This window comes from Eptesicus fuscus, chromosome 7 (assembly GCF_027574615.1).
Source record: "Eptesicus fuscus isolate TK198812 chromosome 7, DD_ASM_mEF_20220401, whole genome shotgun sequence".
Lineage (NCBI taxonomy): Eukaryota > Metazoa > Chordata > Mammalia > Chiroptera > Vespertilionidae > Eptesicus > Eptesicus fuscus.
Window position 1 is genome coordinate 56,608,673 of NC_072479.1, and position 21,176 is coordinate 56,629,848.

At 49.8% G+C, this 21,176-nt stretch overlaps 1 protein-coding gene across 1 annotated transcript; it reads right to left on the bottom strand.

Annotated features, from left to right (window-relative positions):
- Window positions 1–1,413: 1,413 nt before the first annotated feature.
- Window positions 1,414–20,731, bottom strand: ESPL1 (extra spindle pole bodies like 1, separase). Its single transcript, XM_028144462.2, has 30 exons — window positions 20,651–20,731; window positions 19,437–20,495; window positions 19,110–19,214; window positions 18,826–18,946; window positions 16,883–17,019; window positions 15,486–15,679; window positions 14,942–15,181; window positions 14,615–14,759; window positions 14,376–14,514; window positions 14,033–14,172; window positions 12,926–13,060; window positions 11,756–11,875; window positions 11,099–11,270; window positions 10,541–10,669; window positions 10,255–10,411; window positions 9,667–9,776; window positions 7,819–8,804; window positions 6,829–7,165; window positions 6,470–6,631; window positions 5,877–6,090; window positions 5,581–5,768; window positions 4,679–4,806; window positions 4,421–4,543; window positions 3,777–3,932; window positions 3,500–3,670; window positions 3,277–3,381; window positions 3,029–3,144; window positions 2,318–2,401; window positions 2,005–2,169; window positions 1,414–1,779 (listed from the first exon to the last, which is right to left on the bottom strand). Exons 1-30 carry the CDS (start codon window positions 20,729–20,731, stop codon window positions 1,578–1,580), a joined length of 6,321 nt encoding a protein of 2,106 aa, XP_028000263.2. The 3' UTR covers window positions 1,414–1,577.
- Between the last annotated feature and the right edge of the window lie 445 nt (window positions 20,732–21,176).

Genomic DNA, 21,176 nt, shown 5'->3' on the forward strand with positions numbered 1-21,176 from the left:
TCTCGAGCAACGCTCTAGCCGTCCCCTGCGCATCTCGATGGCTGCGCCCGGAGGCCTGCCGCACCGACATCTCTATGATCCTCCGCTGGGGCGGGAAGCCAGAGTCCGCCTTCTGTTAAAGGTAGCGGCGTGATTTTCATCAAACAGAGCAAGTCCAGCGTAGTAAAGTTGTAGCAGACACGACTGCTGCTTCAAGGAGCTTAAAAATCTTTAAAACAGTGAGGCCATAACTATAACATTACAAAGCAACGTATGCTACTCCACGTGTGTGGTATAAACCTGGTGACCGATTAGCCAGGAAGCCGGAGGAGTTCTCTGGTCGGGGGGGATGGCATTGGGAAAGGGGTGCTTTGGGAAAATTAAGCAGAAGAGAGTGGTGGTAGAGAGGACAGTGAGGAGGCACGTTGCCAACCAAGTACAGCACCCGTTTATTATTTTTTTTCCGTTTATTATTTTAATATATTTTATTTATTTCAGAAAGGGAGAGGGAGAGACAGAAACATCAATGATGAGAGAGAAATCATTGATCTCCTACACACCCCCTAGGTCAGTGGTCGGCAAACTCAGTCAACAGAGCCAAATACCAGCAGTACAACGATTGAAATTTCTTTTGGGAGCCAAATTTTTTAAACTTAAACTTCTAACGCCACTTCTTCAAAATAGACTCGCCCAGGCCGTGGTATTTTGTGGAAGAGCCACACTCGGGGCCAAAGAGCCACATGTGGCTCGCAAGCCAGTTTGCCGACCACGGCCCTATGGGAATGAGCCCGCAACCTGGGCATGTGCCCTGACTGGAAATCCAACATAACTGTGACCTCCTGGCTCATAGTTCAACCACGGAGCTACACTGGCCGGGCCAGCACAAGTTTATTAATCAATACATAAGTTATACCATGTGTTAGATACATGAATGTGTAAGATATGTGTTTCCGAGGAAATTAACAATCTAATTGAGGAGAGAAAAATTATATATATAAGCAGCAGAACCTACAGAATCTGCTACCAAAGTACACTGACAAGTGTAACAGCTCTATGTGGGGAGAAAACATCAGCCTTTAACATTCACTTAGGAGGGGGCAGGGGAAGTGAGGCATTAAAGCTGGTGTCACTCCCAGGATACCTGAGGGCAAAGACAGGACAGATGTGATGGTATCTGCTCAAGACTCTCAGTGGGTCTATCTCTACCCTTCTTGACAACTCTGTCCCCACTTAGGGCATTTTGATGCCCCTCTCTTTTTTAGCCTTTTCTGCTGAGGCCAAGCCAGGACCAGTTTTGTCCTGTGGTCTTGCCTTTCTTCCCAATGCTCTCAGAGTAACTGCTTCAAGCTGTTCTATTTATAGTCGCACCACATAGTGGGAGGGGGGCAATAGTCTTGTCCTCAAATGTTTTCAAATGAACTACACAAAACTGGGTTTAAGTCATAAATCTTTATTATATTAAGGTTAAGTTAAAAGGAAATGTTTCATATAAAATATTGGGGAAATCACTTAAAAATATTTATCCTGAGGGTTAAATGTAAGTATGGGAGGTAGAACAGTCACATGGCTTCTATCAGCGATAGGACAGCTCCAAGGGGTCACCGCAGGGAGACAGGCAAGCCATAGGCTACAGGTGCAGCCCCAATGAGATACTTGAGTCGGGGAGCCTGGCGGGCCTGGTTGACATAGTAGAGAAGAGGGGCTCCTGGGCCTCCTCCAAGCCAGCCCTGCAGCAGCGCCTCCGTGTAGCGGTCAATGTCACGGTCAGTCACGTCCCAGAGGTTACCCAGAAACAGGGGACTGGGAAAAAAAAAGAAGAAAAACAAACGACTCTAAAACAGAATACATAGGAAAATACAGTTAATGGTGGTGGGTGAGTGAGTAGAGAAGATTGAGCTAATGAGGAAGTCCCTTGGAACTAGGATGGGAGGAAGGTGGGGCACAAAGGAGGAAGGATTTAAACTTCAGACCTAGGAAAAAACCTGGGGTTGGGACCTAGGATGGGCCTTGCCCCTCAAGACTCACCAGCCAGCCATGATATACTTGAGCACGATGCCAGCCCCCTCCAGGTTTCCATGCACAGCCAGGGCTGCACTGCTGCAGCCAAACAGCAGTGCCACTGCCCGACAGTTCAGCCTCAGGACAGCCTGCCCGTCCAGGAAGCGGGCACCAGCCCCGTGCCCTGCATAGCTAAAGCAGAAGGTGAGATGCGTTTGACCTAGCTATATTGGGCCTCTGCTGTCTCCAGAGGTGCCCTGAGTCAGCCAGGGGCTTTAAAACCCCAAAGCAAAACCCTTCTCTGCAACTGCTTCCTCACCTCCCCACCCTAAGCACTCACATATATAAGTCACGCTCCATCAGGGCCTCTTGCACTTGTAACGGGCTCGGCACCTCCCCAACCACTCCTTTCCAGCCAGATTCACTGCAGGGAAAAGGTAGGAGTAAGAATAAGGGTCATGCCCTAGCCGGTTTGGCTCAGTGGATAGAGCATCGGCCTGCGGACTGAAGGGTGCCAGGTTCGATTCCAGTCAAAGGCACATGCCCAGGTTGCGAGCTCAATCCCCAGTGTGGGGCGTGCAGGAGGCAGCCGATCAATGATTCTCATCATTGATGTTTCTATCTCTCTACCTCTCTTAAATCAGTAAAAATATATTTTTTAAAAAAAGACTAAAGGTCATGTGGCAAATTGTCAGAGGGAATACTAATGAGAAGGTTGGCTGCAACATCTGATTCTTGAGAAAAGGACATGTTGTCTCTATACGTTGTTGCTACCCCTCCCCACTCTGTTTCTTTTTTTTTTGTTTTAAATATATTTTATTGATTTTTTACAGAGAGGAAGAGAGAGGGATAGAGAGTTAGAAACATCGATGAGAGAGAAACATCGATCAGCTGCCTCCTGCACACCCCCTGCTGGGGATGTGCCCGCAACTAAGGTACATGCCCTTGACCGGAATCGAACCTGGGACCCTTGAGTCCGAAGGCCGACGCTCTATCCACTGAGCCAAACCGGTTTCGGCCCCACTCTGTTTCTTACTCTTATCCTCCTGACCTGCTAAAAGTGGCTCGAAATTGCTCCTCTGTGCTTGACAGGTTGTTGTGAGGATTCAGAACGTAGAAGGCACTGCGAGAATCCACCCCTTGGCTCAGCACTGGCGAGGCCCCAGCCTGAGGAGGAGATACTGGTGATCAGGATCCTGGTCTGGCCCCAACAAACTCCAAGCCCCATTCCATGACTGATCCATTCCTAAGACCCTCTCCTATCTTCCCAATAGCCACCAATCACTCCCCGAATCCAACCTCTTTGATGATGGCGTAGCTGAGTAGGAAACGGAAGGAGGGCAGCCGCGTGACAGGCAGTGCCCGGAGGCTGGGCATGCTCTCCCATGGCAGCTTCTGCAGATCCTGGGCAAAAAGCACTCAGAGGTTACGGTCCCTAGCCGGGTATACGCAGGAGTCAGAAGAGGGTGAGTTGGTGCCCACTGCCCACCAGGCACTGCCTCTCTGGCCCTTAGCTCCTTACCTTGTCCAGCACTAAGACAAGGTGCCTACTGCTTGGTATTGTCTGACCCTGAAGACGTCCTATTGCCTCACTCAGGAGTTCTTGGGCTCGCTCTGGCTGGGTGGGGCACAGCCCATAGGCCAGGGCCTGAACGTCTTGAGGAGTGAGGGTATTGGCACCACTGAGCACGATCTGTAAGGGAACAGTGGTGAGTGCCATAGCTCCCATTTCTACTTACAGTGGCAGATGGGAGGGAATTAAATCTAGCTTCTTTCCCTTCCCTGATTTCTCCACTCACTTTCAGCAGAGTGGGATCAGGATATTTCCAGCCACATTCCTGCAGCAACTCTTGTAGGCGGGAGGCCTCCTGGGCAGGGCCCGGGTCCTCACTGAGTGGCAGCAACAGCCCCCTCCAGCAGCCCAGCACATCCTTTTCTAGGGAAGTGATGAGAACCTGAGTGCAGAAGAACAGGCCCTTCAGTCAGAGGTGAATCGAAGTTTCTTTCCCCACAGGCACCGGCATTCTGGAGATGAGGAAATGGGTTTTCCAATGTGTGTATTTGTCTTACGTATCTGCTAATAAAAAGGCAAGAAACTAGGAACATTTTCATTTGGTGAGACTCTGGGGGAGTATAAATTAGAATCTGTTACATATCACTATAAACAGGTAGGCAATGAAAGCTAAAGCTGGGAAGCTGACACATGGGCTTAAGTCCTTTTTCCTGTGTATATCTTCAAATGTTCCATTGCCACAGCCCCTTCAGGTTTTGGGCTATTGTTTAAAATCCTTCCCACGTAACATAATTTTTTATTTAGGCCTACAATTCCAGAAAGGATTCGAGGTACCTTAGCACTGACAGGGTACCCCTGAGAAAGAAGACATTGGCTCCCCAGGTCATTCATAGCACAGGCCTGACCCCACCCCACATTGGGGGCACACACCTCCATCCTATGGTCCAGTTCAAGCCGCCCTGTCCACCATTCTCGCTTGTCAGTACAGCTGCTGTTCTCTTTCTGTTCCTTCTGGATGGCATCAAACTCTTTCAGGGCCGAGCTCAGAGGAAGCTTTGGGAGATAGGGTTGTGAGATTTCTGCTTGTCCACGTGATCACCATCTCTCTATCCCCCAGCCACAGAATGCGAGCAGTCTGACCAGAAGCCTACCCCAGCCCAACTCTGCTCCCTGGCCCAGGAAACGTACCTTGTTCTGGGCAGTTGGGATCTGCACAGTGACTGGGGGATTGTCTTTTTCCAGCCGAGTCAGCAGGAGGGTGTTGCCCACCGTTCCAGGCTGGAGGGAGGCCAGGGCCAACACACACACAGTCACCTCTGACACAGAACATACCCAGAATCATTTCAGCTGTTACAAGGAATGCCCTTCAATGTCTTCTGCACTCAAACCCTATCTAGCACTCAAGACAACTCTAAGAAGTCTCCCTTGGTCACTGGAGTTCAAGGTGCTCTCACTTGCCCTTAAGAGCTCCCTGGGAACAGAGACCATGTCTTATAATTCTTTGGGTCCCTTACAGAAATGAACAAAGGGCCCTGCACAGCAGGAGGCATTCAAATAATCTGTTAACATGTTTCATGCTAGCGTAGGGAGCCCGTGGACATCTGGACTTACCCCTAAATAAAGACATTGAATTTGTTGGTAAGTCAAAGTTGAGGTTAAAAAAAAACAATAACATAAAAAAAAAAGACTTCCAGCCCAGCCAGTGTTGCTCAGTGGTTGAGTGTCAATCTATGAACCAAGAGGTCTAGGTTTGATTCCCAGTCAGGGCACATGCCCAAGTTGCAGGCTCAGTCCCTAGTAGAGGGCATGCAAGAGGCAACCAGTCAATGAATCTCTCTCATCACCAATGTTTCTCTCTCTCTCTCTCTCTCCCCTCCCTGCTCTCTGAAATCAATAAAAAAAAAAAAAAAAAGACTTCCAGATTTAGGGTATGTCTGTTTGGTGAGAATAACAAAATGACTAATCAATGAAAAGGTATGACATGTCCTTCCATGAGGATCATAAATCTATGTGAGCTAACTAATGCCTTAAACACCTTCACCCCACCTTTCAGTAAGAAGATGAATAAAAGGACAGGAGAGCCACCATACCACTGGGGATCAGAGACAGGCACTCCCGGAAACTCTCCTTCTCAGCCTGGGGGAAATGGCCAGATCCCGATGTTCTGAAGGAAAAGAGGTGCCGGAGGCGGGCCAGAGGGATACCTCCAGGCCTCTCCTGGAGGCTCAGCCCCTGCAGCTGGTCTGCTATTTCCAGTGATTGGTGCTTCTGGGATTTGCTGCAAGCAACACAAGTAAGGGTGAGTTCTCCCTCCTTCAAAGTCTGGACACCTCCCCCCTCCCCCCCATCGGCCCCAGCACAAGTCTTCGGGATGGTGGACACTCACTTGAGCTGCCTGTGGAGGTGGGTGAGCAGCTGGTGGCGACAGGTGATAGAGACAGACTCGGTGACAAGGTAGGCAGTGGCATAGGGATCCCGGTGGCCCAGGCACAAGGCCAGGAAGCGGCAGAGGTGAGCGTAGAGTCCACTAGGAGGGCAGTGACTGACCCCGCGGAAAGCAACGCTCAGTGAGTCACAGATGGAATCCACGGTAGAGACACCTAGACGAAGGTCGACACTTGCTATAGATGAGGCCCCTACTTCCTAGCTGACAGGAACCTGCCAAGGTCCCTCCCTATATCATCTCCCACTTGGAAAGTAGCAGCTACCATTTACAAAGGGCAATGTGCCAAGTAGGTCCTATGTAACTTACATGCATAAACTTGCCCCATCCTCCCCAAACCCACTTGACAGTTAAGTCAAAAGCTCAGAGAGGTTGAGTGGCTTGCACACAGGTAGCAGAGAGTGCTGGAATTCAAACCCAGTTCAAAGGCTATCAGATCCAGGTGGGGGTCCACAGCCAGAACCAAGGACAGATTGGAAAAGCACTGCGATCAAGAGACCTAAAGGCTCAGCCCTCTACAAGTGACCAGACCTCACCAATGGCTATAGGGGCTGCGGGACGTTGGCGCCGAGAACCAAGATCCTTGTCTGTCTTCTTGCTTGGGCAGAGGGTGGGCAGCTCCTCTTTGCTGGAATCCCGTCTCAACAGTTCACATTCCCCTATGGCTGTGTCAGGCCCGGGAGCTGGTGTCTTCCCATCTGGGGAGAACATGACTTTTCTACAGAGCTCCCTGCTCTTGCCATTCCCTTTGTTTTCCCTTCGAGGATCCAGTCCAGAGCCAACAAAAGACTGTCTTTTGGCACTAGTTATTGTGCCAAATTAGTTTCTTGTGCTTTGGTCCCAGGGCAGCCTCCCAAAACATATGCATCTCTACCTCCCACCTTTGCCATCATACCTGAGGCTGAGTCTTCCCCATCAGAGCCCCTGAGGGTCTCAAAGCTCATTTCCATCTGGTTGTCAGTCAGTTCCTCCTCAGGGATGGTCCGCATAATCTCAGGGCCCAGCTCCTCACCATATCCTGACGCCACCTTCTTGGCCCTCCGGGTCCTGCCACTGTGGCCAGAGTGCCCAAGGGCACTACCTGGGTCAGCAGCCACATTAGTCTTCACACTTGGGCCCTTCCTAGCCTGGCCCCAGCCTCGCCCCCGAGAAGCAGTGCTCCGTTTCTTGGGCTCCTCTGCAAGCCGTGCCTCAGCTGGGTCTTCCAAGTCACTGTCATCACTGAAGTTCACCTGGGAAGGGAGGAAGAGAAGGGCCAAGGGGCCTTCAGTGACAAGACATCATCTGACAGCAGATGGCGCTGTGGCGGCACCAACACAGAGGCCACTGGGGAAGATTTAAGAATTAACCTCCCAAGAGACTGGACAAAAATCATACACCTATGGATAAGGACAGCGGGGGGGGGGGGGGGGGGGGGGGGGGGGGGGAAGGTAAGGGAAGAGGGGGGGGGGGAACTGGGTGGTGGGGAGATATGTGGGGAAAAAGGAGAAACAATTGTAATCTGAACAATAAAGATTCATTAAAAAAAAAAAAGTACAAAAAAAAAAAAAAGAATTAACCTCCCACAAATACTGCCACATTCAATCAGGAGCAGTAACTCCTGGGTGTGGAAACCGGGAGAGGAGGGGGCACTAGAAGATGAGGAGGAAGGGTGAAGGGGGAAAGGAATGCTCAAGTTAAGGAAAGTGCCTTCTGTTCAAAACAAAGGTAGACTTGGAACTAGTTCTTCCTGTGGAAGAGGCAGGGGTCCCGCAGATAACAGGAGAGCTCAAGGTGCCACCAGGCCCTGGGAAGCTATTCCATAGGGGCCCCTGCTCTATAGAACTCTCCTCCAGGACCATCCCCACCCAACACCCAACACTGCCTGGCCACGATCCCACCTCACCTTCAGGCGCGTCTGGACTCTCTGTTGTACCTTGGGGGCCTTGGGAACCTCAGGTTTGCTCTTTGTAGGACACACTTCCTCAAACACGGTGAAAGGGACTCGAGGGCCAGCCTGCCTAAGCCGGCCAGGGGGCTTAGGTGTGCATGGTGTTCCTCCACCTTCCCGACCTTTCCGAGAGGTATTATGGAGGGGCAGGGCAGCAGAGACTGCCTGTTGGCGCCCCCGTCTAGAATGTGTTTGCTTCCGAAGCTTAGTGGGCTCTGAGCCTGGGGGAGTCTTTACTGATGGTGGCTGCCAGCCCCAGGAGCTTGCAAAAAGTGGGGTAGTGCAGCAGCTGAGGCCGGCCAGCTTTGTAAGGGCCTGCGTCAAGAGCAGGCTGGCTCGCCAGGGCTCCAGGTGGGGTATCCGTGCTGCCACAAACTTCAGCCCTGACGCTAGTGCCTTCCCCAGGCTGTTTGATGGCTGGCTCAGCCCCTCCTGTGCCAGCTGTGTGTATGCCTGAGCCAAGATCTCATCAAAGAGGCGCGAGTCGGGGAAGGGAGGTACTTTGTGATTCAGGGCAGCTTGCAGGGCTTGGCCGAGGCGCTCAGTGGCTGCAGGGCAACCCTTCAGCACAACCTGCAGGAGATTCAGACCCTGGGCCTGATGGCCCATGGCCAGTCTCACCCCGGCTGTGACCAACACCCAGCGTAGACAGACTGCCGAGAGGACAGGGCTGGCACAGAGTGAGCAGTCACAGGTGGGCAAATGGGTCAGGAAGCCAGGGCTGGGTTGGGGCTTCGTTTTCAGGACTGGGGAGGAGTTAGTAGAAGGTGCTATGGGGCCAGGCTCCTTGGCCACAGTGGCCACCAGCTCCAGAACAGGGCCTCTTAGGAAGGGCTCCTCCTCTGGGAGCTCTAGAGGACAGGGCGCCGGGGCCTGCTGCTTCCCCTTCTGCAAGTGGACTTTCTTCACAGAGCCTGGGCGCTGGGCTGGTCCACAAAACTCTGAGGAGAGAGCGGAACAAGGATGATAAAACTAGGAGACATGATGCCCAGTGCTTCTCGAGCTACCCCAGGGTCCAACTCCCTGATATGTGTGTTAATTACTTACTAATTACTCATATATTACTGTACTAACATACTAAATATTAGTATGGTTTATTTTTTTGTTTTAATAAAATCCCTAATGTTATCTTTCCTTTCAACAATGGACCAACACAGCCGACAAAGCCCCCATTATTTGCAGCTCAGAAGACTGCGTGAATCAGGAAAGCAGGCCAGCACCAGGAGGCCCAACTCTTAATCCTGGCTTCTGCCCCTGACTAGCCCTGTGATTCTGGCCTAAAACATTGAATTTCTCAACTTTCTCATTTTACAAATGAAAACAAAACAAAAAACTATGTTCCCAACTGACTTCTCAGGGTATTGTGTGGGTCAAATGAATTACTAGAGATAAAAGTGGTTGATAAGAAAAAAAAAATCATAAATACAATATTGTATTATTAGCCTCCTGGGGACACTACATTTGTACTGTTTAATACAATAGTCACTAGATACATGTGCTACTGAACTTGTGAAATGTGGTAAGTGACTGAGGAACTGAATTTTAAATTTTATTTAAATTCCATTTAACTATAAATAGCCCAAATGTATTAGATGATACTGAAAACTAGAACCAAAGAGGGTTAGTCCTGGACAGGTTATCCGAAGGAGGGGCACCAACGGTCTGATTGAAGTAAAGGGAGTTTTGCCCTGGGTCCAGAAGTCTCTGATTTAGAAGGAAACCAAACCCTGACATATAAAGATTTGTTAAATAGTGTAAGTGTCCCTCTTACCACAGCCCATGGGCATGGGCATGGCTGCTCACCTGTGCAAGACTCAAGCAAGAACAGAACCTGCCGCAGATCCGACTGACAGAGGTCAATGTCATTGCGTGCCAGCTCCAGCTCTCCCTTCAGCACCAGGAATAGGGCACACCTTGTTGGGAGGAGATAATAACCAATTAGTGGAATCCTTTGCCTTCCTGGAGTCTTTTTGCTCCTTTCCTAGGCAGAGCCATCACAGTCTTTTCCAGCCTCTGGCTCCCTGGGGAAAGCCTACGCTGCCCTCAAACCAACTCCTCCTTGTGTGTGAGGACAGGATTTCCCCAACTGCATTATTCCATAAAAGGATCCTGTGGGCAAAGAGATTTAGGGAAAGACTGTACACTAGATCTCCCATTTGGAGATCCATAATGTGTATCAGCATATTGGAGGACATGAGAAGTCCTATAGGAAATAAAAAAAGTCAAACCTTGATTAACTCAGCATTTTCCACTTATTTAGCCACGGGAGGGGTTCCACCAAGCCCTCCACACATAACATGTTATTAATCTGTGGAACAGTTTGGAAACCCATAGTCAAGGGCACAGGCACTCCGGTTCCAGAACTGGCATCCTCTTGGTCCCTGTACTCACTGGCGCGGTAACTGTAACTTCGTTGTAAGTTTCAGGGCCTCCAAGCAAAAGGCCTTGGCTTCGCTCACACTGCCCAGGCGGCCCAGGTGGGAAACCAGCTTCTCGGAGCAGCTCAGCACCTCTGTAAGCACCTGCCATTTTTGTACCAGATTTTCACCTGCAGTAAAGGAGAGAGACCAGACCATGATCACTCAGTCATAGCCTGGATCCTCTGGAGACAAAACTACCACCCCCACCATCTCGCCTGTTTATTCCTGCAGGACCTTGCTCTCCTCCTCGGACTCACCATAGTCCAGAAAAGGTGTCTCTACGGCTGCTTTTTGAGTTGAGAGTACATCACTGCCCATGAGCAAGAGGACGATGCTTCGGAGAAGCTTGTGGGAGTCGATGAGTGCTGTCTCAGGTGTCTGCCAGCCTGTGCAAGTGAGGGAAGAGGGGACAAGAAGGGAGATGATGTGGCCTGAACTTCACCACTTCACCATCTTCAACTACTAAGATAGCAAATGCAAAGCATGCTGCTATTCTTTTCCATATGCACCTAAGGCAGGAAGAGCTAATCAATCACAGAACTCCCTGAGACTACATGGGGTCTCAGAAACATTGCTGGTATAGTATTCCAGGCAGTCACTAGGCAATTGATTAGAGTCAATAGGAGAACTGAAACTCATTTGCTAGGCCTATTCTGTGCAGCTTCTGATTAGGCTCATCCCAGGCCTATTCTGTGCAGCTTCTGATTAGGCTCATCCACATAGCTGGACAGCAGAGGGGACAAGGGCTGAGAAGAGATGACAGTGCACAAACCACACACACCAACCAAGGAGGGCCATTCACCCTATTTTTTCACCTTGGGCACAGAGTTGCTTCCACAGGGAGGCTGAGAGGCTGTCTGATGAGAGGCTAAGGTAGACTGCCACCAGCTGCAGGGCCTGGACACGCAGCAAGTACCAGGCCTTGGATGACTTTTGGAGGGCAGGATCCTGAAGCACAGCCAGCAACAGAGAGGCGCCCTCTGTCACCTGAAGGAGAGGGGCCAGAGGAGAGCAGTGAGGTCAGATTGGCATTTCAGAGATTGAGATGCCCCTGGAGATCATCTGGCCCCATCCCCTGCTGTGAAGAATGATAAAAGCTATAAAAAATATATATATATATAACATGAGTGGGCATAAGACTTGGAAAAGTCACACAGCTAGTTTATGGGAAACTGCCGGTGTTTTTGGATCCCACTGGATTTCAGGCTAGGGCTCCAGTGTCATCCCAGTTCCTATTCAGGGAGACTTTCCTCCTTGCCCTGAGGAAACTGGAGAAAAAGGAAAAGGAAAATCTCTCTATTGGAGGAACACTGGTGAACAATTCTTTGGAAGGCAAAGCTAGGAAAGAGCATTGCTTCTCAGGGTCAGGAATATTTTTAGCTCCAGGGAATTCTCAGAAGCTAGACAAAGATCTAGAAAATCAGAAAATCCTTCTAATACCCAGGACCTTTGGGTAAGAAAGTGAGGAATACCTTGTGGTAAGCATAGAAAAGTTGACTTCTCAGCAGGTCACAGGTCAGGGAAAGGAGCAGGTACGTGTCAGTGGTATGATCCAGAAGCTTCAGACTCGATTCTGCCTCTTCCAGGTGTAACTAAGGGAGCAATCAGGGGGTTTGCAAAGCATACTGGTGAGGAGAGGCAGCCTGAGCCTTCAAATTAAAGTGGATTAAAGCATCTGCAAGCAAATGTCAAACATGTCTAATTAAATATCATTTCAAATATTATAATCTACATAGGAGTTATTCACTCACTAAAATGTTCATTGAATACCTTTCGGTTAACCACTATGTTAGAAAGACAAATGAATAAGGAGTAAGTAGGACCTTCCAACCAATAGCTTGCTATGCAGTAGGCTCACAGGCAATCCAATATAATCATGATATAATGCCATTAGTGCTATGGGGACTCAGGGAAAGGGGTTGATTCTGCCCTTGAAAAACATGTGAAATGCTTTACGAAGAAGCGAAGAATTGAGCTAGGCCTTGAAAAGAAAGTACAGGTTTACTGAATGAAAATAAGCGGGTCGGGGGGAGAAGGTGCATTTAGGGTGGAGAAACTAATACAACCAAAGACAGAGAGGTACATGCAAAGAATATAAAGTAACTGGGATAGATGGGCATAAGGTTCATGGTAGGAAGTGGCAAGAAAAAATGTGAATCAGAATACAGAAGGTGTCAATACAAAGTGAAGGGTCTGGACAGTATCCTTCAGGTAACGGAGAAGCCAAATTAAAATCCTTTAAGCAGGAAAGAGATTAAGATCAGATCTGTTCCTAAAAAGACCATGAGAGTAGCAAACGTGGAAAAGGGAGAAACTGGAGGCAAGGAGACCAGCTAGGGGATGTGGTAACAGTCCTAAGTGAAGGAGGATCAACCAGGGCAACAGAAATTAATGACAACTATAGGACTGGCATCATATTCCTGATGCAGATTCTCTTAGACTCAATGAACAATTGGTTTTGCAGTGAGAAGGAGCTAGATGCCTGCTTCCCAACCACTCCTCACTATATGAGCCTCCAGCTGAAAGTGGTGGTAGAAGGCAGCGAAGCGGCCCCTTTAGTATCCTACCTTCTAAGAGAAAAGATGGGTTACTACAGCCATGTCTCCCCTGCCACCCCCAGGCTAGACAGGCTGGGCACTCACCTGGGCATAGCTGGGACAACCGAGGGTCAGCAGAAGTTGGGTGACATGGCAGGAGGAGCCAGCTGCCTTCGCGTGGTCCTCCAGTCTCTGGGAGACGATCCGTACAAGCAGGAGGACCTCCAGAGCCTGCAGGGGCTGGTTGGCCAATAGCAGCAAGTTTACCCAGTTCCTGCTCAAGCCTCTATTTCTACCCTCTGCTCCCGAGCCCTTTGGAACCTTGATCTGACCTCTGGCTGGAATGTGGCTACCCAGACAGAGCAATCATCAGCCCTTCTCAGGGAGCCTGAGATGAGAGCAGCGCGGGAGCCTGCAAACCATCCTACCCCCTTCTGTTTGAAAGCCTAGGCGCCAGTCATCAATAGCCAGGATTTACTGAGCACTTACTATGTGTCAAGCACTGTGCCAAGAGGTCTACATGCATCAACTCATTTTATCTTCATAGCAATTCTAATCCCAACTTAACAGATGAGGAAACTAAGAATCACATATGTTGTCTACATTCACATAACAGGTACATGGTAGAGCCAAGACTCAAATCTAGGGCTGAGGAAGATTCCCAGGTTCCCCGTGCTAGAAATAGAGCCTAAAGACCCACAATAACGAAGATCCTTTAAGGGCCATGTTCTTTTTCAGGGGTTCCTAATGTGGGGCCCACGCTTCTAATGTGGGATCCAAGGAAGAGCTTCAGGGAGTCTGTAAAACCTTCTGACAAGGCATGTAAATATGTAGAACTGTGTCTACAGGCATGTATGTATTTTTCAGGCATTTATGGTCTCCAATTATCTAATAATTAATATAATAATTATGGTTTACATTTGAGTATTCTGTTTATGTGCAACATCTCCCATGCATTATCTCATCAAATGCTAACAATGTTATGAGGTAGTTATTATTATTACCTTCATTTTAGAAATAACGAAACTTGGCCTTAGAAGGTTAAGTAATTTGCCTAAGGCCATGCACTAATAAATGATGGAGTTTGGATTTAAACTCAGAGAGGCCTGTGATAGAGCCCGCACTGGGTTCCCTGGCTTCTCAGCAGATACAGAGGCCAAAGAAAGTGAAGGCACTGGGTTTGTGCTCTGGGTCAATGCCCTGCCCCGTTACCTTTGCCACCAGCTGATAGAGGGCCGCCAGGATCTGCAGCGAGGCTGCTGTCTGCTGGAGACACCGCACAGCGGGGGCCTGCCCCTTTGTAAGCACCTCCTTCCACAGGGCCAGGGCTTGGTCCAGGCATTTGGACTGAGCTACAAGTCAGAAGAAAGGGACCAGCCACTCTCAGCGTGGGCCATCTGGGGAGAATGCCACCTTCTCCATCACACCCTCTGCTCTTTTTGCCCACTCATCTCCCAGCCCACAGGGCCAGCCTCCCCCACACCTGGGGTACCCGGTTGGCTCTTAGGAAGCCACAGAGGACACTATCCCAGCACACTATGACCATGGTCCTTACCAGCATCTGCAGCCAGGTTGAAGGCAATGTTACTGTATAGGAAACGATCTTCCTGGAGTTTATCTTCATAGTTCAGATCATTGACTTCAAATTCCTCCAGGTTACTAGGAGCCTGGGCTCTCCGATCTCGCTCAATACCCTGGATGAGAGATCAGGGTAAGAAAAAACAGGGCCAGTGCTAGCTTACGGGGACCCACGGAGCACAAGTCCTGTACCCAGTGCTGCTCAGCCCCACATACTTCCTGCATTTTGGCCTCCAGGGTACAGATGTAGAGCCACAGGAGGGCCTGTGCTTTGTCATCCAGGAGCTGGTCTGCGGCCTGAGCCTCAGGCCTCACTGATTCCAGAAGCTGTAGGGCTTCCCGGATCGCATCCAGGGCAGAGCTGGAAGGAGAGGGTGCACCTAATTGGAGCCTCCTGCCGGACCGCTGGCCTCACCCTCCGAATGAGCTCCCATGGCCACAAACAGAAGGGGGTGCTCAGGGACATAGAGAGGGAAACAGGCTCCACAGAGTCAGAAGACCCGGGGCAAGAAACAAGAGTGGGCTCCCACCTTTCCCCCTTACCAGTCAGTCTGCTGGGCAAAGTCATGGTAGCAGAGCACCTGAGCTAATTCCACCAGATGGGTGGCTCGAGCCCAGGTCCCAGCTGGTGTCTCCTCGGGGCTCAGCTCCAGCAGGTCACAGATGACATTGAACCGTTCCTGCCCTGTGTCAGCCCGCACCGCCTTGTAGGCCTGCAGCTCCTCCCTGAGCAGGAAGGACAGGGTCTCCGGGTCCCAGCCGCTCAGGCTATCTCGCAGAGTTCTGAAAGAGGGTGAGCTCAGCACCTGGGGAACCCGTGAAGCACGGAGCCTCTACCCCAGGCCAAGGAGTCCCAGCTTTGGCTTGCTGAGAGCTCAGTAAGTTTCCAGTCGTGAAAGCAAGAACACTACCTGTCACCACCGTTCCCCCAGTACCGAGCACAGTGCCTGGCACACGGCAGACACTCAGTGAACAATAATGGAGGAATCAGTGCCTTTTTCAGACATAAGGATGAACATAACCATGAGTACAAAAAGCCAGCCCTAGCCATGGGGCAGACGTGGTTGTCCACCTCCCCCCAACTCACCTCAGCTGTAGCTCCTTGTCTCCAGCTCTGGCTGCATCCATCTTAACCCGGACCCAGAAGGTGACTGGCTCAGCCATGTGTTTGGGGCCACAGGGCCGTAGGGCTGCCAGCCACAAAGTCACCATCTTGCATCCATGGGCCTGTTTACCCAGTTTCTTCAAACTTTCTACATGTAGCCGGAAGCACCTGTGCAACTGACCAGAGAAAGGGAACAGACCAAATTGGAGAGGGGACCCAATGAATGCGTAGTGGGAGAGGACATGCAGCTACAGGTACATATATCACCTGCTGGGGGTGGGTGGGGTCCTCTGACCAACACCCCTGCCCTAAAGCAGGAGACACCTAAGAACTAAATACCCTGGGTGCTCTCAACTTGAGGCTTCAATCCAACCCACCCACATACTCAGTCTTCACCCTGAAAACCTCCTCTTCCTCCTATAATCCTCCCATAAATCAGCTGACTCTTCCTTCTCCCTTTCCCACCGCCAATCATTTACCAGGTTAAGCCTTGACTTCTTTCACCCATCAGTTCTATCTATCCCTTGGGAAGCTACTTCAGTTCACACACCCACCCTCTCCGGCCTAGGCTACTAGGGCAACCTGGGTGCCGGTATTGTCCTTGCACTCCGTTTATTCATCCCAGTGATGCCAGCGAAATCCAAGACGCCAATCTGCTATCATGCCTCCACTTAAATCCATGTACCTCATGATGAAACCCAAGGCCCTCTACGACCCACCTTGACTGCCAATCCAGCCAACCCCTCATTTCATGGGTATTCTTGCTTTAAGACACTGGGACTCCCTCTGGTTGTCCAAAGGACCACTTAGGAGAACACTTTAAACATCCAGATGCCTGAGCCCCAGGACCAAAGACTCTGATGCAATCGGATGTAATTAGCTTAGGGCAGGCATTAGAATTTTGTTCTTAAGTTCACTCAGGTGATTCTAATGTGCAGCGAGGCTGGGAACCATTGGCTTGGGACAAAACTAAGTATAAAAAGTGAGTAAAAAAAAAAAAATTTGCCCTGGTTGGTATGGCTCGGTTCGAGCATTGTACCGTGCACCAGAAGACCTCGGGTCCAATTCCCAGTCAGGACACATACCTAGGTTACAAGCTCAATCCCTGGTGTATGGGAGGCAACCAATCTATGTATCTTTGTCACATCAATGTCTCTCTCCTCTCTCCCTTCATCCTCTCTTTTATAAATAAATACATAAATACATAAATAAATAATAAACAAAATTAAGTAAATGACAGTGCAGGTGAGGTCTGAGAAGTAATGGTGCCAATACGTAGCTCCTAACACCGTACTCCAAAGCAGGGTCTTGGCCAGGCCCTTTCATGCTACTCAAGCCCCTTCCTTCCCCCAACATAACCTCCCTCCCCATCCTCATACCTTCTCAGGAGGCACTTCAGGATAGGTGCTTGGCTTCGCCAAGCCCAGGTACTCACAGAAGGGCTCGGAGATGGCACAGGCCTCGGCATAGAGCTTGTGACTATAGAAACTGTAGGCCAAGTTACTAGTGTAAGAGGCTGCAAGAGAAAACGAACAGTTGGCCACAGGACTGGTTCCCACTGCCCTCTCCTGTTGCTAGGGAGTGAGAAAGGAGTAGCACTCCCCTTCCTGCTCCAAGTTAGCCCATGCGCTCCATCCTAGCCAGGCCTTCTGCACTCCTTTTACAAAAGCAGAGTCCTTATTCCCAAACAGGGCTCACCTCTCTTCACATTCCAATCTCTGTCTTCATCTCATTTCAGAGGTCAGCATTTTAGGAAAATACTCGGGCCTGTCCCTTTCCTCCCCCTTCCTCCCTCATTCTACTGAAGCCACATAGCCTCCTTGCGATTCCCTGAACACACCAAACCCTCTCCTCGTTTAAGGCCGTGGCACTGGCTTTTTCCTCGGACAGGGATGTCCTTTCCCAGGTGTCTACATGGCCAACTCCATCACATCCTCTGTTTTGCTCATGCATCCTCTCAATGAGGCTTACCCTGACCATCCTGTTTTAAATGGTAACTTGCCCCCGTCAGTTACGCACTTAGAAATCTTAATTCCCTTATCCTGCTCTCCCTGTCCTTTCCCCCATACTTCCGATCACTTTCTAATATGTTGACAATTCAATTATTGTACTGTTTATTACAGTAGCACATAGTAAATACAGATGGCTGGAAGAAGAAGTCAGTCTTCAATACTCTGTGGAAAGAATTTTCATACTAATAATTTTTGACTCATGCTGATATTTTCATCTCTATGACACGGTTCAACCACTGAAAACATGAATATAACAAGCTCTCCAAAACCTTCCCATGACTAAACTCAATAGGTGTATATGATTTAAACTAAAGGGCCATGTCTTTTGTAAACTGAGGGGGAAATTTATTATAAAATACAAAAATAGGCAAAACTAATCTATGCTGGCTGGTCAGTGGTTGCTGTTGGGGGTTAGTGAATAGAAGGGGGCCCACGGAGTCTAAATGATGCTATTACTTGAACTAGATGTTGGTTACAAAGTATGTTCACTTTGTAAAAAAAAATCCATCAAGCTGTACATATATGATTTTAGTACTTTTCTGTAAGTGTATTTTAATTAAAAGGGCGAGCGAAGTATATATGTATGTTAGTTAATAAAAACATAGTATAGCCCTAGCCGGTTTGGCTCAGTGGCTAGAGCGTTGGCCTGCGGACTGAAAGGTCCCAGGTTCGATTCCAGTCAAGGGCATGTATCTTGGTTGTGGGCACATCCCCAGTAGGGGGTGCGCAAGAGGCAGCTGATCCATGTTTCTCTCTCATCGATGTTTCTAACTCTCTATCCCTCTCCCTTCCTCTCTGTAAAAAATCAATAAAATATATTTTAAAAAACCCAAAAACATAATATATCTCCAGAAGGATATATAAGAAACGGATCATATTACTGCCTCTGCAGAGGCAGACTTGGGTAACTAGAATTAGAAGTGCGAGAGCTTTGTGCAAATTGAATTTTGAACCAGGTGAATGTTTAATCTGGTTTTTAAAAAATTAAATTGTAAATGTTCTTTAAAATTTAAATATATAGAAAGGTCATAAAGTTGCACATCAAGTACAAACGTTTTCATGAAACAAGTACCAAACCAGATTTCAAAATCAACGAGAAAAAATTAGTATCTGCTATTACAAGTTAGTTTCATCACTTCTTTTCTGCTGTTAAATATAGAGTAACTGATACTTATACACATCTTTTTCACTCCCTCCTGGAACCATAAGGAGCCCCCACAGCCGTCAGAACCACCCAGCAAGTGCTATTTGCCTGCCTAATGAGTGATGACCCTCCCAAGAACCTTGTAGCTGGGCCCCAGGGCACTAACCAGTCATCCCCAGGTAGTCAGTCAGCTCTTGGCCTGACAGGCCCTCTAAGGCCTCCAGCATCCAGCAGACAGTAGATTTACAACTTTCCACTAGCTGAGCAAGGTCAGCCAAGTCAGCTACCTGAAGGGACAAGAAGGGCTGAGGGTGAGAGGAGACATAATAGGTACATGACACCCACCCACCCCATACCTAAAGCCACAGCCACCCCCAAAGCTCTGCTGAGGGCAGTCTAACAGCCCCAGATCCTAGGACATGTCCAGGCTTTTTGATTCCCCGACGGTACCTGGCAGCCTTGGGCGAAGTCATAAACCACCGCAGTATAGAGGTGAAGTCCCTGAAATTGCATCTGAACCAAAGACTGCTGCTGCTTGGAGGAGTCCCCACAGACCTGAGGAAGGAAGGGGAAGGTTAGTTTGAGGAACAGAGATAAAGTGTGAGTTCCAAGGTAAAGACTGACCCAGAGCCCTAGAGAATTGACACAATCCTGAGAGCAGGAAAGACATCATGAGGGACCACTGCCCTCTCAGGATAGACTAGGCTGCATAGTCCAAGGAGGGAGTCAGGGCTTAGAGCCATATTCCCACCCTATCTCCAGGACCTTATAACTCACACCATCCTGAAGCTGTCGAATGAGGGAGCAGTACCCGCCAAGAAGAGCAAAGAGGCTCAGAATAGCATCAGGTCCATAGCGCCTCTTGCTACCCCGCTCCAGGCCTGAGAGGAAGAACTGGCAGCTGTCATACAATGCCCGCAGTGGGGGTGATGGTGCCTCCATACTGCTGTTCAGGATAGCTGATGTCTTGATCAGAAGCTTGGCCACTGCCTGGGGTCCTCCTTCCTGGACCTGCAGCAATTTTACCCCCAGCTGGCATATTTGGAGGCTGGGAGCCAGGCTGGTGTTCCTTAGGTAATCTTGGGCCTTGTCCACAGCCCTAGTGGCTTTGGCATGGAGGTGGCTCCAACAGAGGCGACGGCAGTGTTCCAGGGTGAGCTCCAAGAGACAGAGGGCCCTCTGGGGAGAAAGAGGACCAGGTGAGTCCCCTTCCTCACCCACCAGGAGTCTAATCACATGCCTAGAGAGCAGGTCATCTAGGAAGTCAGCATCTGCTTCACTCAAACCATGCCCACTGGCATCAAATAGCTGATGGGCAGCTACCACTCGACAGGCTGTTGGAGAAGCAAAGTGGGGGACCTCACAAGGGATACTTTCATCCTCTAACAATACTAGAAAGCTCAAGGCCTTCAGTCGAGCTGAGTATGCAGCTCGTGGCTCCACCAGGGCTTCTGCCCCTTTCCAAAGCAGAGAAAAGCTGCCCCGAACCACAGCCTCATAGTCTTGGGGAGCAGCTTGTCGGGAACACTGCAGCAAACAGGCATGGAGGGTTTGGGCTAATCGGAGTGTGGCCTCTGGGATTCCCTGTGCAGCAACATTCCGCAGAAAGATGAAGAGAATTCGTTCCAGGTAGAGGGGTGGGCACTGGGGGTTGGACACCAAGTAGCCATTGCAAGCCAGCTCTGCCAGCTCCAGCAGGCTCTCCAGGTGCCTGCGGCAAGCCAGCTTGGCAGTCAGCTGCTGGTTGCACGCCCTCAGGATGGCATCACAAGTATGTCTTCTCTCCGCATCAAATTTGCAGCTGGGAAAACTGGCTGGAAGTTTGGACAGGAACTCCTAGGAGGAGAGGAAGATGTGAATGGGACACAGGGAAAGAGATAAGGAAAGGAACTACAAATGGAGTTGCTACTAATCTGTCTCTTCCAATAAGGCAGAAACAAATAGCTCAGCTTGGAAAGCCAGGTGTATGTAGAGCCAGACAGCACCCACACCTTCAAGTCAGGCAGCAACGCTTCAGCTTCCTTCGGGCTGCTTAGCAGAGTCCCAAAGTTGACTCCTTTAAAGCTCCTCATGGCGCTGGAGGGCTAGGGGAAAGGAGACGGATTAGAGAGGGCGGAGAAGATTCGTAATGGAGTTAAATGGAGGGCAGGAGCAAAGAATCTTATTAGAAATCTTAAAGGAAGAAAGCCGAGGTCAAGACGCCGGGCTCCCGTTATAAACCGAAACTTCCGCTTTTCCTTCTAGGCGGCCGATCCCTGGACTCACTCTACCCGTCCCACCACCCCAATGCCCCACAGAGCCCTTCAACACCTACCAGGGCGTCCCGAGACCTCCGACCCTCCCTGGCAGAGCCGCCCCCGCCTCTCCCTCAAGTCAGTGTTGGGAACCCCATTCACCTTGGTGCGTACACAAGTTCACGAGTTCCCCCTTGCTGCCCCAGAGGTGCCCACCTTTCCAGGTCTAAGACTTACCCGCCAGGCTGAGTACTCCGCCAAGGACCCAAAATGTAACCTTCGT

Coding starts and splice junctions, on each gene's coding strand:
- ESPL1 (XM_028144462.2), bottom strand. CDS start 20,731: ATGAGGAGCTTTAAAGGAGTCAACTTTGGGACTCTGCTAAGCAGCCCG. Junction 15,182..15,485: donor GACAAGGAGCTACAGCTGAG/GTGAGTTGGGGG, acceptor ACCCTCTTTCAG/AACTCTGCGAGATAGCCTGA. Junction 13,061..14,032: donor TCTATCAGCTGGTGGCAAAG/GTAACGGGGCAG, acceptor TTGGCCAACCAG/CCCCTGCAGGCTCTGGAGGT.